General features: G+C 42.6%; 1 protein-coding gene across 1 annotated transcript in view; it reads left to right on the forward strand.

Annotated features, from left to right (window-relative positions):
- The window catches only part of TFAP2D (transcription factor AP-2 delta), a 53,972-nt gene extending 42,306 nt beyond the window's left edge, over positions 1–11,666 (forward strand). The window contains exon 8 of the mRNA XM_019537155.1: positions 10,096–11,666. Within this exon, the coding sequence (XP_019392700.1) occupies positions 10,096–10,315 (220 nt within the window). The 3' untranslated portion in view covers positions 10,316–11,666. The remainder of the gene's footprint in view (positions 1–10,095) is intronic.
- The last annotated feature ends 6,743 nt before the right edge of the window (positions 11,667–18,409 follow it).

The following is an 18,409-nucleotide window of genomic DNA, read 5'->3' on the forward strand; positions in this document are numbered from 1 at the left end:
CAACCCCAGCGAGGCTCCATGCTCCAAATGCTGACGGTGGACCCCATCCCAGCTTACCCAACCCTTGAATTTTTAGCCCTTTTAGGGGCCCACAAGCCAAACTACAATCATAGAAAATTAGAGTTAGAAGAGACCTCAGGAGGGCACATCTAGTCCAACCCCCTGCTCAAAGCAGGACCATCCCCAGTGAGATCATCCCAGCCAAGGCTTTGTCTAGCTGGGTCATAAAACCCTCCAAGAATGGCAATTCCACAACCTCTCTCGGTCATCTATTCTAGTGCTTTACTACCCTCCTAGTGAGAAAGTTTTCCCTAATAACTGATCTAAACCTCTCTTGCTGCAACATGAAACCATTAATCCTTGTTCTGTCATCTGACACCTCTGAGAATAGTCTATCTTCATCTTCCTTGTAAAACACCCTTCCAGTAGTTGAAGGTTGCTATTAAATCCCCCCCTGAGTTTTCTCTTCTCCAGACTAAATAAGCCTAGTTCCCTCAGCCTTTCCTCTGAAGCCATGTGTCCCAGTCCCCAAACCATTTTCATTGCCCTCTGCTGGACTCTCACCAGTTGGTCCACATCCTTTCTGTAGCGTGTGTGTGTGTGTGGGGGGGGGGCTGAAAACTGAACACAGTACTCCAGATGTGGGCTCACTACTTCAGAATAGAGGGGAATAGAAATACAAGGTTCTTTGGGTGACTCTGATATCTTTTATTAGGCCAACTTAAATAGTTGGAAAAAAATTTTTAAGCAAGCTTTCGAGTTTAAATAGCAGGGAAGAATCACTTCCCTCAGTTTGCTAGCAACACTCTTACCAATGCAGCCCAGTATGCTGTTATCCTTCTTGGCAACAAGGGCACATCATTGGCTCATATTCAGCGTATTGTCCATTGTAACCCCCAGGTCCTTTTCTGCAGAGCTGCTGCTTAGCCTGTCAGTCTGCAGCCTGTATCAGCTCATGGGATTATTCCATCCTAATTGAAGGACTTTGCACTTGTCCTTATTGAACCTCATGGGCATGTCCACATGAGTGCTCATGTGCACTTTGCAGTGCCTCAAAGGCTTTTCAAGCACCAAAAATGCACTCTGTGCATGCTATTTGGTTCTCTACACTGCATATTTGCTTCACGGAGCCAAATTTAGATACCGGGAAAGCCCAATATCAAAAAACTGTGTACAGAAAAATAGCTGCATGGCACATATGGCAGCCGCATGCACTGCCTGAAACCAGAACCTGGCTGGCCAGATCCACACTCTGACTACTGACCAGGCTCTCCACACCTGGATCATCACTGCTGCAGACCCAGGAGGCCCCAGTGGCCCCAGGTAGGGCTGCTAGGTCCAGCCTCACCTACCCCACCCAGGGCAATTTGCCCCGTACCAGAGCACACATTCAGGGGCATTCCCTGAGGGCAACAAGCAGCAGCACAAATATGTGCCATTGCTATTTGTCCCCAGGAAAAGGTATGTGAGTGCACATTTGGGCACGCCCCATGAGATTTCTTTTGGTCCAATCCTCCAATTTGTGTATACCTCTCTGAATCCCAGCCCTCCCCTTCAGACTATCAACCACTCCCCCAGCTTAGTGTCATCTGCAAACTTGCTGAGAGTGCACTCTGTGCCATCTTCCAGGTTGTTGATGAAGACATTGAACAAAACCAGCCCCAGGGCCGACCCCTGGGGCACTCCACTTGATCCTGGCTGCCAACTAGACATGAAGCCATTGATTACTACCCTTTAAGCCTGACAATCCAGCCATTTTTCTATCCACTTTACAGTCCATTCATCCAATCCAGACTCCCTTAGCTTGCTTGCCAGAATGCTGTGGGAGACCATACCAAAAGCCTTGCCAAAGTCAAGGTATATCTCATCCACTGGTCTCCCCACATCCACAGAGCCAGTCAATTCATTGTAGAAGGCAATCAGGTTGGTCAGACATGTCTTGCCCCTAGTGAATCCATGATGACTGTTCCTAATCACCTTCTCCTCCTCCAAGTGCTTAGAAATGGATTACTTGAGGACCTGATCCATGATTTTTCCAGGGATTGAGGTGAGGGTGACTAGTCTGTAGTTTCCTGGATCCTTCTTCTTCCCTCTCTTAAAAGTGGGCACTTTATTTGCCCTTTTCCAATCATCCATGACCTTTCCCAATCGCCATGAGTTTGCAAAGATACTTTCCTGTGCCTTTACAAACACATTGGTCAACTCCCTCAGTACACTTGGGTGCATCTCATCTGTCCCCATGGACTTGTACACATCCAAATTTTCTGAATAGTCCCTAACCCATTTGTTCACCACTGTTGGCTGCTCACCTCCCAAAACCGTGCTGCTCAGTGCAGTAGTCTGGGAGCTGACTTTGCCTGTAAAGACCAATGTAAAAAAAGGCCATTGAGCACTTCAGCCTTTTGCACATCATCTGTCACTAGGTTGCCTCCCCTATTCAGTAAGGGGCTCACACTTTCTCTGATCTTCCTCTTGTTGCTCACATACTTGCAGAAACCCTTCTTCTTACCTTGCACATCCCTTGCTAGCTGCAACTCCAATTGCACTTTGGCCTTCCTGATTTCATTCCTGCATGACTCAATGGGCCAGTGATTTGTTTGACACTCCTGTTCTTTGCCAGTGTAATAAAGAGCATGCCATTTAGCTGCAGCAGTAGAGACTTAGGACCCAAAGGTCCTATGTTCAAGCTCTGCTGAGAATGTATCCTAATTACACTTGCCCAGGATTTATCCCATTGGACCTGCTGCAGGTGCCCTCTGTTAGTCCAACATAACTATGTGCATTTTCACTAAAATGGAAATAATTAGAAGAAAGAACAGCATTATATTAGCAGAAAGGAAATGTTCCTAAAAGGTTTCCACAATGTCAGCCAGTAGGTGAGCATTCTACTGCACATTCTGGTTTTGCACATAAGGAAAGAAAGCAAAGTGAAAGCCAATGTTTTATCTCAGATTAAAGAAATATATGGGGTAATAGCAGCCTAGCAAACTTTCAGCATTTCCAATTTGTAATTTAGAGCCCAGATAACATAGTGACAGCAGCTTTCAAAATACTGTTCGCATGAGGAAAGACAGGAAAGCAGGCAGACAGGCAGGCACTGGCAAGATAAAAATCATGCAGTATATTTTTAAAAATAGATTTGTCTTACATTCCTTGATGACTCAAAATACCTATTGAACTCAGTGGGAGCTCTGTGCGTGAGAGACAGACAGACAGATGCAGAAAGAGAGAGAAATGCAAGAGTGGTCCTTTAATATATTTTAACTGAAGGATTTTTTTTTCATCTAAATAAAGGAAAACCCTGCTTCACTGAAGTCAATGAGAACGCTCCCATTGACTTTAGTGGATCTAAGATTAAACCCCTAATTCACTTTTTTGGTACATTGTGAGGCCATAAATATGTCACCTAGACCGTTCCTTCTGTTGGTTAGTCCATGTCAGTGATTTTCAACCAGGGCATTATAAGATCCTTTTAGGGATACCTTGTAGGGTTACCTTGAGGTGCCATTTAATATTCGCACTGGTAGGTATGCAAAAACCTACACATCTTTGCAGGATAAATCCAGAGATTTCCAACAAGGATCCATTGAGTGGTGCGCTGCCTAATTTCTGGACACTTGAATTCCACCGTAGCATCTGAAACCTTGAAGAAGTCACTTAGGTCCAGACCTAGGTTGGGCACCTAGATGCCTGTACTTAAGTATTGGAATATATCAGAATTAGGCCTCTGTCACCAGGATGACAACTCCAGTAACACAATTAGGCACTTCAGTGCCTCTCCACAATCACTGGAGAACCTTTACAGGGAATGGGGAGAGTTGGACACCTCCAAAGTGTGTTTCAGAGAACGTGCAGGCTTGTAGAAATAGCCCCAGGCTGCATGGTAAGCACCTCCATTCACTTGAGATCCAAGCAGCCAAGTGTTTCTTCTGAGAGTGAGCACTTAGCTGACTACTGGAGGGGGTGCTGCTGCATACCTTTTGCTCGATAGCTATGTAAGTAGAGCATTTAACCCAATGCTTTCTTAACCCAACTCAGCCTAAGAGGATGCAAACCCACATCTCTCACTTCCTCATAGATATCCCTAACCAGCATGTAGAATAGGCAGAAGCCATAGGAGAAGGAGGGGAAAGGAAGAAGCACCCCCTACTCCTCTTGCTGGACCACTTAGCAGGCAAGAGTGCAAGGTTTATGGGCTCAGGAGAACAGCTTAAAGGGAACATGACTTGGTAGCCCAGGGGTTAAAGCATTCAGGAAGTTTACAGAAGATGCTTTTTTTCACCATTTAAAACACTTTATTGCTGTGACTTAACAGAAGTGCACAGCTTTATAGCACTTAAAAAAGGGTACGGTCCTTTAAATTAAACCCTGTTAAGTGAGGTATGAAATTTGAAGCTCTGTGTTTTACAGCACTTTAGCCACCTACAGCGCTTTAAATAACTTCTGTACACTGGCCACATTTCTGAGCAGTGAAGAAGTCCCAGGAGGCTGTGGAGTGCCCCCTGTCTTCTAGCCTGGAAAGTGCGGGGGGCTCAGAGGACCTTTCCACCCCCTCCGCTCCCCCCCCAAAATCCTGCCCCACCAAACACTGAACTTCTGTCATGTATAAGAGCTCTGTAACTTTATAGTGCTATAAAAAAAAGTGCTCTAAATTGCAGCACTGTAAACAATGTGCATGGAGCACGTCTGTACATACTGTCAGTGGGAGCCTTTGGTTACAGTGCCTGTTCCCTGGGCTACTTAGTCTTTGTTAATTGGGCTAAAATGTCAAAGTAATCATGAAAGCACAGTTCAGAATATAATAATGCTCCCTGGCAGGATGAAGTCTGGATTCATCTTGCCTGTTATTTGGGTTATGTGGGCGGGGGGGGCGGTGTTCTAATCTTAATTGCTATTTGTTTTGAATTTTCCTTCATTTTGAGTAAAAATAGTTTTTTAGAAACTTTAAAATGTTTGAATGGGGTGAAGAAAGAGAAAATTGTTTCGTTAGAAATAGAAAGTTCTTTGATGTTTTGATCCACCAAAATTGTTTAGAAAGTTTCAGGTTGACGCAAATAATTTAATTTTTAAATATTTTTTGGAACTGCAATAAAATAAAATAAAATAAAAGGAAGGCTGCTTTCAGACATTTAAAAAAAACAATGTTCCCTCCCCCCCGCCCTCCTCCCACTTTACAGAAAGAAGCAGCATATTACTTCATCCCAGCTCTAAAGCACCTGTAAAGATCAGGTGCTTCACCAAGGCTTTCTGGTGGTTTTAGCTAAAGCTGATTCAACTGGCTATTAGATAAAAGTGCCAAAAAAGCCTCATTGAAGCACCCAACCTTTACAGATGCTACAGAGCCAGATTGAAGTGACATGCTATCTCTTCTCGGCATGCCTGGGGTTCAGTGCAGAAATGCACCGAGTTTAAAACAAAACACCATTTTTTTTGGCAGGATGGGGTTTACATCTGCAAGCACCCACAATGAGTTACTTAGCCATACTGTAAAACCAGGAGGTACATTTCAGAACATATATGAATACCTGGGAGTAGATTCGCTGAGCCTGTACCCAGGAGATTGGGGCACAGCCACAGACTCCCCGGGGTGCATCCTGTTGAGTGTGTACATGCAGGGGTGCTAATTTCTAGTGGGACAAATTACTTTTTGTCCCCAGGCACACTGCTGCACGTGTGCTCTGGTGCATGACAAATAGACCTGGGTTAGGGAGGGGAGTCTGGGGCCAGCACCTGTGCTGGCCTCTGCAGCCTTACCTGGGATCCTGAGGGGTCTTCCAGCACAGTAGCGGTACCAAGTCGGTCACACAGAGCCTAGCCAGCTGCTAGAGTGCCGTTCTGGCTAGCCAGGCTCTATTTCTGGTGGCACATGCTGCTGCCGTCTGTGCTGCACCACTTTTTTTTAGCTGTGGGGTTTTTTTGACACTGGGATCTCCCCATGTGAAAAAACTCCTGCTCTGCAAATCAGCAGCGTGGCAAACAGGGGTGCATGTGTCACGTGCAGTTTGCAGCACCTCAGACTGCATATGCACACTTGTCAGGATATGCACCCTGGGCCCAGCATTTAACCTCTGTGCTTCAGTTTCCCTCTTTGTAAATTGGGGTTAACTTCATCAGCCTGCCAGGGAGTAGTATTGTGTTCTGAACTGCACTTTCATAATTATTCTGGCATTTTAGTCAATGTCTGTCCAATGAACAAAGCCTAAGTAGCCCTGGGAACAGGCACTGGTTTTGTACCTGCCTTCATCTGCCATGTTAAACTCTTCATCTGATGAAGAGTTTTATACAGTTTTGTAGGGATGAATTTGTTAATATCTATAAGATGCTCAGCTATTTCAGTGCCATGACTCATCATACATAGAAAACCAATGCCCTTAAATTATGGGGATAATGGAAAATGGATTTATTGTATCTGCCTTCATCTGCAATGTTAAATTTCCATTAAATTTACATAAAAACATTTTTAATGAAAATACTTAAATCGGGGCCACCAATCAGAAAGCCACTTCTAAAACAGCCACTTGGCCACAAAATAAGGCAGGGTGGCAAGAAAACATTACTTTCTTGCAAGTGACATTTGTGGCAAAAGTTGGAACAGACAACAGCAGAAAGAAAAAAATTAAATAATATCATAAATGCAGTTATCGTTTCCAAGCCGTATACCCTTTTAATAGAAATAATTGGCAAAATGAGAAGGATATTGTTTCTGCCTAACAATCCAGAGGACACAAGGTACTGGCATGTTTTTAGCAGGCCTTTTTCTCACTTGAAAACTTCAGTGATTGAGGTTGTCGGTTTCCCGTTGATGCTTGGCATGATATTGACAAGAGGATGTGAAAGTGACATCCCAGAAACCAGAGGCACAGAGATTTGGAGCAGGGTGAAAGTGACTTCCTTCTCTTGGAGGTTAGAATAAATCAGTGAGGTATGTTTTGAAACTCAACACATTTCTCACTGCCCTATTATACCCATACTTATAGATTTCCTGACTTGTGACTGCAAATTCACCTGCCCAGGTGGGGGATCAACTAGCCTATCCACATTGAGCCTGTTTTCATAAAATCATAGGATTGAAAGGGACTTCATGGTTCACCTAGTCCAACTCCCTGCACAAATGCAGGATGTATTTTTCCTAAAACAACCTAAAAAATACCTGTCTAACCTCCTTTTGGACACCCTCAGTGCATGAGATTCCAAAAGTTGCCTGAGAAGCCTGTTTCATTGTCCTACTTTTCCCTAGTATTTCCCTCCCCGCCTCCCTTTCTGGTTTATGAGACCCTTTCCAACCTTTGAAAACTGCTGCCATGTCCACACACTGGTCTAATTTTACTTTGGAGTAAAATCTAAAGTTTGTATGTGTCCTGTGTCTATTCCTTTATAAGCTCTATCCTTCTAGCATGGAAGGGCTGGATTCTAATACCTGTACTTCTACACAGTGACATCATGCCACACAACAGCTTCTTTGTTATACTCAGCATGAGGAAAGGCACCAGAATCTGATATCCATGAACAATCTTCTAGTTGACTGCAAAATAAAAATACGAAGAGGTTACCCCTGCAATAAATGAAACCATCCATTCTACTCATAAATAAGAAGAGCAAGCTCTGTGTTACTTCTCTCTGTCATTGTTGGGACTTGTCTTTGGTTGCTGTCAGGCATCCGCAGCATGTTGTGAAGTCTGGGCAGAGCCTTCTGGGTTTTAGAGATCTTAACATTCCCAGAAGTCAGGTAATGGGGCACATGCTTTTTTTTTTTTTTTTTTTAAATTAGGGTGTTAAAAAATTGCTGCAGATGGTAGCCTCCTCCCCTGTGGAGCCTAAGTATGTTTCTGTGGCAATGTGACAGAGCTCCACCAGCCTGAGGTATGCAAAAGTCCTTGAGGTAGCTGCCAAACCAGAGTCCAAGCCTTCAGGCACACTTGGATCTTTTTGCTTTTAAGTAAGGACATCATTAAAACATGAACAGACACACTTGCATCATAGCACACGGCATGATTGCAGGCAGGAAGGTGCAGTGGGCATGCTAAAGCATAATGATGGTAAAGTGTTGATGGGTATCTCCTTTCCTCTGAATTTCCCAACACACAGCGCAAAAATCAATTCATTTAGCTTTGCCATACCCAGGGAGGTAGTATTACCCAGTGAAATGACTTGTATAAAGTTGCTCGAGGAAGTCTCTAGGGTAGTTGAGAATATCCAAGGCCAAAAGATTCAAATTCAGGTAGTATAAATTCAAGTGTTGTATCCATATTTAGGTGGCTAACTAAAAACTGATTTGATTCACAGGTGGAGAGTGTCCTGAGATTATGTTGAACTCAGCAGGACTTAAGCAGCTCTGAAAATCAGCTGCTACGTTTGGTTTTTATGGAATCGCGCATGAAGTGTTCACCCTAAGTCTGTCTCTTAGGCTTTTGCTTCCATTGTAAAATCATCCTTTCTCTTCTCATCAGAACAAGAAAGGGAGATCTAAACTTTCCAGAGCTTTGAAATATAAAGAACTTGCAAAAAATATTCACCAGAATTAAGGGGGGGAAAAGCTACTGATAAGAAGTAAGGGACATAAATACTTATGCTCTCTTTACATCACTGGATAAGCGGGGATAAAAACATAGATCTCACATGAGCATTGCAAAAACTCTTTGTCATAAAAATTGTCTGCCAGGGCTAGGTTAAACTAATGATATCTGCTGGGAAGGTTCTCTATGCAGATCCCGAGACAACCAGAGAGGTCACTGCTGAGCAGGAGGCACTATTCAAGCTGAATAGAAATGGTTTTCTTTGTACTGCCCAGTTTGAGATTTCATCCCCCCGCCGTCCCCCGTTCCGAATCAAGATGGAAAGTTTAAAGCTTTCAAACATGGCTTCTGAATCTCAGTGTGACTGGGGTCAACTGAAACATTTTCCTTGTGTCATTTCAAAATAATTCATGTCAATGTTGACCTTTTCAATTATTATTTGATCTTTTGTTTGGGTTTAAAAAAAAACAAAAAAAAACCATTGCCAGCTGAAATATAGAACTTTTTGATGTTGAAAATGTCAAAAGGAAAGGTTTTGACAAATCCAACATGAGCACTACCCCCCACACACGCTTTTTCTTTTTTGATTAAGGATTCCTTCCCCCCCTCACCCCTCAGACAGGACATTTGTTGGAACTGATCTTTTCCTGCAAACAGATATGGCTTTCACAAATCAGAATTTTCCAACAAAAGTATTTTTAGTCAAAAAATTCCTGACCAGCTCTAGTATTCGCTTCCTACAAATGTAATCACTGGCTTGTGCGTGTCTGCCATTGGGCATGATGCAGACAGTGCCAGATTCCACTGCAGGTGTTAACACGTAGTGGATTTAGGTGCAATTCTAGTCTACTCAGCTTGAGTCCTTGAAAATCCATTATTAGTCCATCTACTCTTGGCACGTCATCTTGACCTTGAAGTTGAGACACAAAAAGAGAAGAGAAAAGGAGGATGGTCTGCTAATCTACCTTTTGTATTAACATTTTTTAGAGACTTGTGCTGGACTAGAATCACACTTGGGCCCCTAAGGGCTTAGATCCCTTCCTCATTGAATACGTGGAACAGACTCTGACCCTAGAGGTATACATCCCCCTCAGTCTCCAAACACTTTATATTTATGCAGCACTATCTAAATGCAGCCACAGAGCAGGAACACAAAACCTTCTGTCTTACAACAGTAAGACACACATTTGCATCGGTGAACATTGCCTATAACATCTGTGCTCGGTAACCAGACCCCTGGTTTTTTTAAGTTTCATATGAAAGGTTCAATAAACTGTGCGGAATGCATTTAATCTACCTAAGCAGGATAAAATCAATGTAGTTGGGATTCAAATACAGTAACAGGACAGATTCTGAGGTGGTGTAAGTGGCCATGGCTCCATTACAGTCAATGGTGATACGCCCTGGGTGTTTCAAACCTGGTATTCCTACTGCCAAACTAGCCTTTGAAATTGCATCTAAGCTGTTTTTTCTTTTTCCTCCAAGGCAATAAATATTTTAAAAAGTCTTGAATTTCACTGTACCATAATCTGTGTAAACTCTTCAATATTTGTCTCTTTCTGTATCTCTCTCCCATTTCTAGCTTGATCACTCACGGTTTTGGAACGCCTGCAATATGTGCTGCCCTCAGCACTTTCCAAACTGTTCTCAGTGAAATGCTGAACTACTTGGAAAAACACACAGCGCACAAAAACGGCGGAGCTGCTGAATCTGGCCAAGGACATGCCAACGCGGAGAAAGCCCCCCTGCGGAAAACTTCAGAGGCTGCTGTGAAAGAGGGCAAAACAGAAAAGACAGACTAGCTACATCAAACAGAATCTATTTCAAGAGAGTCTTGCTGCTGATATTTTTTTTAAATATATATATCATTGAGGGTGATTTATCTCCAGTGGACCAAATCCAAAAGAGGGGAAAAAAAAGATTAAACACAAGAGTGAAAGAGAGAGAGAGAGAGAGAAATACTCAACTCTTAGAACAGCAGTGTACAGTAATTGTGTGATGAAATTGTCACTTTTTTTATTGATGTTGCTCTAAACTCCTTTTTTTGTTTTTTTTGTGCACGTAGTATTTGATCGCTCCGAATGATACACTAGCACCATTTTCTATAAGCACTTCTGGACCTGGCTGAGGCGGCGTGCGTGTGGTTTGTCACAGGCTAACTCAAAGCACTTTCTTATCTGGCAACATAGGTAGGGATCTGGAAAGCACACCAGCCATGGGGTACACAGATCTGTCACGATGACTTCGCCCATGTGATGGAGAAAACTGGAAGGAGTGCCTACTTCGACCCCCCAGACTGAGCATCAGGGGACAATGCTGGAACTTGGAAAGAGATGAACCTCTGTGTCCTGGAAATGATGAACCATTCAGTGCTGGGGCAGCCTCTCCCAGTTTGGGCATGTATTGGTAAACTAGTGTTGAAATAATGCCGAAGCCCATCAGGGCCCTGTCCCCACCATTCAAGAAGTGTCTCTCAAGGGAAGGAGATCACAGATGGAAATGAAAAGGTCTTGAGGGTTCCAGGAACATCCTCCACACTAAGAACGAGAGGTTAGATTCAACAATAGGAGGGGCTTGCATCTTTTTAGCCCCTCCTCCTGACAGCTGAATCCAATCTGGGCCTGCAGGCGGGCAGAGAGGCCTTTTGGTTTGCCTTTATTTCACGATGCTTTCTTTCTTTCTATGGCTCACTGCTACAGCTGACTTCCCGCTTGCAATAATGCTGGGATGCAGAGGTTCCAAAAAAGGGTCTTAAGAAAAAAAATTCAAAATTGATATGACACCTAGGATAGACTGGTCCAGTCCAAGGCAGCCGGGGGGTTAATGGCCCTTCTCCCCTATTTCGAAGGTATTAATTGACCCCCAGCTACACACAGCATCAAACATTCGACATGTTCTGCTTGCTTCAAAACAAGGTTTGTCCAGTCCAATTCCACTGCTTGCAGTTAATTCCATCTTTCTGCCCCAGGATTTTTACTTTATTAGCTCACCGTTTCTTTGGCTGTTTCCCTTGTGTCTCTTCATTCGGAAGGGCAGAATACTGTGGCACTAGCATATTGGCTGCAAATAGGCAGCACAAAAGAGATCAGATTGGTTTTCAAAAAGCACGGCTGGGCATTGTCGCCTGATTTGCTCCCCCTCCCCCTGAAGTCATCAGGAGCTATGCCATTGACTTCACTAGAGACAGGTTCCAGCACCGTGTATATATATTGATTGAGAGATTTGACTGAGGTTTACAAAACTTACCTGCTTGTTAAAGGGAAACTACCAAGGCCAGTCTAGCCCTATATTTAGTTCTCATTGGAATAAGGTTTCTTTTAAGAAAATTCAAGATCAGATAAAAATGGCCATAATTTTTTTTTTTCAAGTGGGAACAATTGCAAATGATGACGGTAGCCCTGGCAACTTGAATACTCCACCATTCTGCAGAGATTTGAACTTGAAAGGGACTAGCCACTCACCATAACGAAAAGAGGAACTCATTCACCTATTTTCATTGGCCAGTCCAGGGGAAATAAGAAAAAAAAACCCAAAATCTTGAGAACTGCTGAATACCCTGAGTACAATCCAACTCCCAAAGACTGCTGGGTGTTAGTAGTTCACAGCATTTCTCAGGTTTAGACCCACCATGGGTCTAAGATGAATTGTTCTCATTAATACTAATTTCCTTTTAAAATGTCTCCAGATCAACCATATTATGAAAGTATAATGAAAGTCCATTTAAATTCCTTCAGTTCAAGAACCTGAGTGGGCCAAAATCAGAACCAAGAGGAGAAAAACTGTAAAAGAAGACCATGTTCTAAAAAGTCTTTTGGATATATATCTCTTCCATTTTATGAAACCAGCTACACAACCGTCAACATTTTTCAAAATACAAAATTTAGATTATAGATATAGAATTTCATATTCTGAAAAATCTGGACTGGTTGTATAGCTGGTTTGGTAAAATGGAAGCGGGGAACTCCACAGATATTTTTCTCAATGCTTCTCCATGTTTTAAATTGACATTCCCGCTTTTGAAATATATCAGTCACGTAGGCCAAAGGCTTGAACTGTGTTAATGGATTCTATCAAGTTTTTAGCATTTGGTTATGATGGAGCAAATACCTTAACCAGGAAATTGCCCTTCTGCAGCATTGCTTGAAATATTATTAAGGTATTCATTATGCATCCCACAGCCTTTGCAATGCTTCATTTTTGTTTACTATTCAATATTTTCTGTTGGAAATCAGCCACTTCAAGGCCCTGCTATTCATGCAGCATGTTTCTTTTTTTTATCTTGAGCTCCACTTCCACCTATTTAGCATTCATAGAAAATGGGTGTTTCTTAAGTCTCAGCACTTGGAGTTTATGCCTATGTGCTCTACAAATTAATAGGAGGAAATTACAGAAAGCCTGATCCAAAGCTACTGAAGTCAATAGGATTCCTTCCCCTGATTGTTTTTGGACTGGGCCCTTATATCTGAAATCACACTTTTGCTTCTTTTCCCTACTCCCATGATACATTTGAACACGAAACACTTGCAAATGCTGCCAAGGAGGGCAGCTGAAATTTGTATACTAATTTTGGAGGGGAAGTATTTTTAAGTTATTTTAAGGTAATTGGCATTTTCAAGGAAGTTAAAAGAATTAGGCTCCAAGATTCCTTTGGATTTCACTGGGATTTGATCCCCTAAGGTTATGCCTATACTACTATTTGAATTGACTTTGAGGTTGCTCTAAAGCCCATCCCCACTGACCACCAACAGGGGAGACCTCAATGTTCAACACTCAGTAGGACTCCAACACAACCTTGAAGCTCTGTAGACCTTCATGGTACATGGTGAAACATGCCAGCTGGCCTGGCCGTGCTGGCAGTGCATTTGAAATCCACCCGGACACCGCAGGCTGCAAGTGCACGAAGTCAGCCTGTAGCCATCCCACAGCTTCCTGCTCCTGATTTCCGGATCTTCTCTGCCACTACCCCTATATCTCTCTTGCCTTTCATTACAACCAAGTACAGAAGGAGAGACAAGTCATTCTCAGACTAACTCCTAGAAGGGCTCTGTTTGAGGGACAGGAAGCGCAATGTGGAGGGCTGTGGTGCAGGCAGGAAGGAAAATTAAAGATCGAGAGAGATGGTTCATATGGTTCAAGCTGATTGAAGTGTGCCCTCAGGATCAATAAAAAAATGTCAGCGTAGACATATGATAGGATTAGAGTGATGTTGGAGCTGTGATGGTCCAGGGGCAAGGATTTTTAGGGTGATATCTCTTACTGTACTGGCTGCATGACTGACATAAAGTTAGACAAGCTTTTGAATGGCAAGGCATCAGGTCTTCACCCTGATGATGAATGCCTTACAGGTGATAGCACGTCTGATTTTACCCCAGCCTTACAGTTGGCCTAATAAAAAGGCTATCACTCGAAAAATGCTTGCCTCTAGGACAGACATATCTAATCTTTCTAGGGCTCCTTTGAAAGTCCAAGCCCAAAATCTCATCAACCCTCCATACACATTCAAAATATTCCCCCCTCTTTTTCTTTTCTTTGGGCCTATAGGAAAAAATGACATTGAAAATCAGTCTAATCACAACACAGCAGATGCCTATGATAGAGACATTTTAATCCATTAATGTTGTCCATCAATTCAGCTAAAGTTAAAACACTTTGAGGGGCACCAGTCTAATTTCATGTTTGCTACCATGAAAAACACCTCAAACTGCAGGAAAGTTTTGAAAAAGAAAGAAAAAAACCTGAAAAGAACTGAACCAATATTATTTAACCTCAAAAACAGACCTGTGTTTCAAGTGTGGAGTGACTATTTTGATCAATTGAGCTTGTAATTGAACTGACTTCTTTACATTTCAGCAAGACTCTTAGCTTTGGCCCTTCTACAGTACCTTCCATCAAAGGATTTCAAATCAATTTACAATCCTGTATTTCATGAGGATTGAAAACCCCCTAAAGTGCTAAGTAAATTAATACAATTATCCCATAGACACAGAGCGATAAAGGTCAAATACTGCTACACTTGCTCTGGTCTAGTAACAGCTCGCTCCATGTATAGCCATGCCCTTATGGAGTCCTAACTTTATTATTCATGGTGAAGGAAGGGAATCAGAATTTGGCCATAAATAACTTCCCCAAAGTCAAATGGTAAATCCTTGGCAGAGCTGGGAATGAGATCCCACGATCCTCATTTCTAGCCTCTGCTCTAGATCTCACTGCTCTCCTGCAGAGCCCATTTGTGCTATTGTGCCCACAGAGGAGAGTGTGTCATGCACCTTTGATATAGAAAGGGGGGAAAGAAATAAGCTGCTCTAGTAGAGCTCCTAGAGGTCCGCATCATGTCAGGTGAGCCCAGCACGTGAAAGGCTGTGACCTCACCAGCTAACATTGTTTGGGTAATTCTGATATCTTTTATTAGACCAACTCAAATAAATTATCTAATAAAATAAATGATATCCAATATCATATTTACCCAAAGAACTTTGTCGGCTATGTCCTTAGACCAACCAACATGGCTACAACCTGTACCCCAGCTAACAATTCAGCACCGTAAGAGACCTGATCTTCATCCTAGCAAGCAGTTAGAAGCAGCATCAGAATGTAACTTCTTCTTGCTGTCACTCCATTATTCCCTGAATGATGAATTTGGCCTATCAGGTGTTTTGCACCCCTTCCCCAAGATAAACTCTTGATTACCACTGGGCGGTGGTGATCAGTCCGCCAAGTTGACAAGGCTTTCATTCTCTGAAGTCTCCCTTCAAACTTTTGCTAACTACAAGCAGACACAATGCACAGCCCTCTCAAACCATAGGCCTGGGTGTATATACTACCCCCTGCTCATGTCTCCCTTTGCAGATTGACTCACTAGCAGAGCTGAGACTCAACTTGTTGTAGAAAAGCTAAGGAGGTGGCTTTCCCATTTCCTGACAGCCCAGCATCCCTGAAAGCTTCTTCTAACCTATTAGACTCTTTTTGGTCTTAGAAATCAGGAATCAAAGGGCTGGTGATGAATTCCAAAAGAATTTGACTTTCTTTTACCCTTCAGAGAAGTAACTCTGCTGCTCCGCTTGTTTACTTTAAAGGGCAAGGAAAAACCAAGTTTCATGGAAGATACAACCTTGCAACCCAAGGGAAAAAAAATCAATGACAATAATTATACAGGAACTGTAATTATAACCCTATCTTCCCTTCTGCCCCCATTACAGATTCGTGGAGACTCAAAATATAGCTGATTAGGGAATGGGGGGGAAGAGGAAGATGATTCCTTTTTCCTTTACAAGGCCAAGGTCATTTTGAGAGATCTGACCTTTTTTAATGCTATGCTTTTTTATTATTATTTTATTTTATTTATTTTGTATGATGAATTCTGTTCTGTACAGCAGCTGTTGTGATTGTATTTAAATGTGAGTGCGCACTTGGTCACAAACAAACAATGTCCTATTTATTGGTTTGGGGATTTTTCTTTTCCCTTCCACTTAATTTAATTTAATTTATAATTCAGTGGTGAAGAAACATAATCTTTTATATTTCTATTTCCTATATGACCTGTCTGTTTTACATGAGTCTATGAAGATAATGACCACATTTGATTGAACATTTCACGGCAATAAAATCTATGTTGATTTAATGTGATGTCTGGTTTTTGGAAATAATTTTTGTGTCTGGAAAACTCAAGAAGACCTCACCATGGAGTAGTAACTATCATTAACATATATTTTTTAAAGGGATACATAGGACCGTCAACTGAAAACAAGGCCCATTGTTCAAGACATCGTGTGAACACATAGCAAGCAACTGCCCCTCACACAAAGAGCATATGTTTGAGATAAATGAAAAACAGACAATGCACAGATGAGAGAACAAAAGCACTATTATTCCCATATTATAGCTGTAGAAAAGAATGAGAGAGAAAGGGCCAATTCCTATTTTATCTTTATGCATCAAAGTGTTATGTACACATCCACATGTAGCCATGTATTTGGTTCATGGCTTTTTGGCATCTTGCACTTAATAGTCATTGGATAAACCAGACAATTGTATGATAACTTTTGTTTGAGTTGGCTCAAGGGCAGTTACCAGAACCCAGGGCCCTTCTCTTCTAAGACAATGTCTATCTCACTTAGTCATATGCCCTCTGGCTTGCTCCCCTCCTGGCCTCTTGACTACCCAGTGAGCAGAGGAAGGCTGGAAGGTCCTTTAGGTGATGGCCTACATTGTTCTGAGATGCGATACATGCAAGTTCGGTCAGGGATTGGGGCATGAGTGGTCAGGGATGGTCGCCTGACACATGAGCAAAGTCTGGGGTTTCATTCTCAGGGAGCAAGGAGTTCGGAGATGCCAGCAACCAGGAATCAGGAGTCTAAGCCAGAGTCAGGATATGCCAGAAGATGGAACCGGAATCAGAAGTCAAGGCTAAAATCAGGATATGCCAGGACCAGGGTCAGGATTGCCAGAAATCAGAGCCAAGAGCCAAAGGCAGAATCTGGATGTGTCAGAATTAGGAGCCAAAGCCAGGGTCAGGATGTGCCAGAAGTCAAGAGTCAAAACTGGAGATCTGATAAATGAAACAAGGAAGCGCATAAGGATCAGGGACAAGTACCTCAAGTCTTTGCCCCAACAGAGTACTGCAGGCTGGGTCTAGCCTCTAAAAGCTGGGGTCGGTGGGACCTCTTGCCTGTGGCCTCAAAGGATTGGCCTACTAGAGCCAGCTTGGCACAGGGCACTGAGCCAGGGTTGGTGTAAATGGTGCTTATTCCCTTTCCCTGATTCCCTGCCGTGAGGCTAAATCAGACCTCTGAGCCCAGAGGATCTGATCCTGTGGAATGGTAAATTCCCTCAACCCTTCTGATAGCACTCCAAGCAAACAAAACTACTATTGACTTAAATAAAACCAGAATTTCACCTACCATGTGTAAACATATCCTCCAGTTTATCATTAAAAACATCCTCATGAAGTAACTAGCAAGGCCCAAGGCCTGCGGCTTTGTCATGTAACCATGATCAGATCCAGAATTTTGAAAAAGTGGGTGCATATGGTGAGGTGAATCATCACATATAAAAAAAACCCAAATATTTTTTCTCCAGTTAAAAATAAACTAGAAGCTTTACTAATATGCTAGAGGCCTAGGGCTGTATTATTAAGATTGAAGTAAAAACAAATATAACTTCACTGGAATGAGTTAAGAAAACAATCTGCAGGGCTGTGAATTAGGAGCTTCCTTACCAGGAGTAGGGAACAGACACTAGGATTGCAGAACAAAGGCTAGCTTGATTGGTGGAGCATCAAGACCATTATAAAGAAGTGTTTATTCCACTAACGCCTGTGGAATAAAGAGTTTAGAAGGAATCAGATAGACTGTACTGAACCATGAAGTCAATTAAATCTCTCAACATCGCCTGACTAGAAATGCTGCTTTTAACTTTGGGTGGAGCAGGAATCAAAGGCTGGTGCAAGAGCACCAGTACACCCCCCTGGATCCTGCCCTGTAACTACATTTCAGCTGGTGATGTTGAACAGGGTTCAACATCTTGAACAGGCCTCTGGAACAACCAACAAAAGTCCACTCGAGATTATACCCTGAGCCCAGTACATGATAGGACAGGATGTTAGCAGATGAGCAAGCTCTGTGTGAATGCACATACTTGGCTGACATGATAAAATGTACAGAAGCACATCATTATAGATTACAAAAAAACCCCACTGGAATATCACTACTGGGTCCCAGTGCTCTCCTTTACATAGCTTCCTGTAACTGAGAACACCACAATCAATCCATTTGTTTGTACTATTATTTCTTGCCTCTTTACTGCTTCAGTCCACAACACCCATATTGAGGATAATATTTCTTTTCCAACTGCCCCAAAATATGACAGCTCACTGTCTCTGTATACAAGCAGCAGCTTAA

The sequence above is a fragment of the Crocodylus porosus genome, unplaced genomic scaffold (assembly GCF_001723895.1).
Source record: "Crocodylus porosus isolate Cpor-Errol unplaced genomic scaffold, CroPor_comp1, whole genome shotgun sequence".
Taxonomy (NCBI): Eukaryota; Metazoa; Chordata; order Crocodylia; family Crocodylidae; genus Crocodylus; species Crocodylus porosus.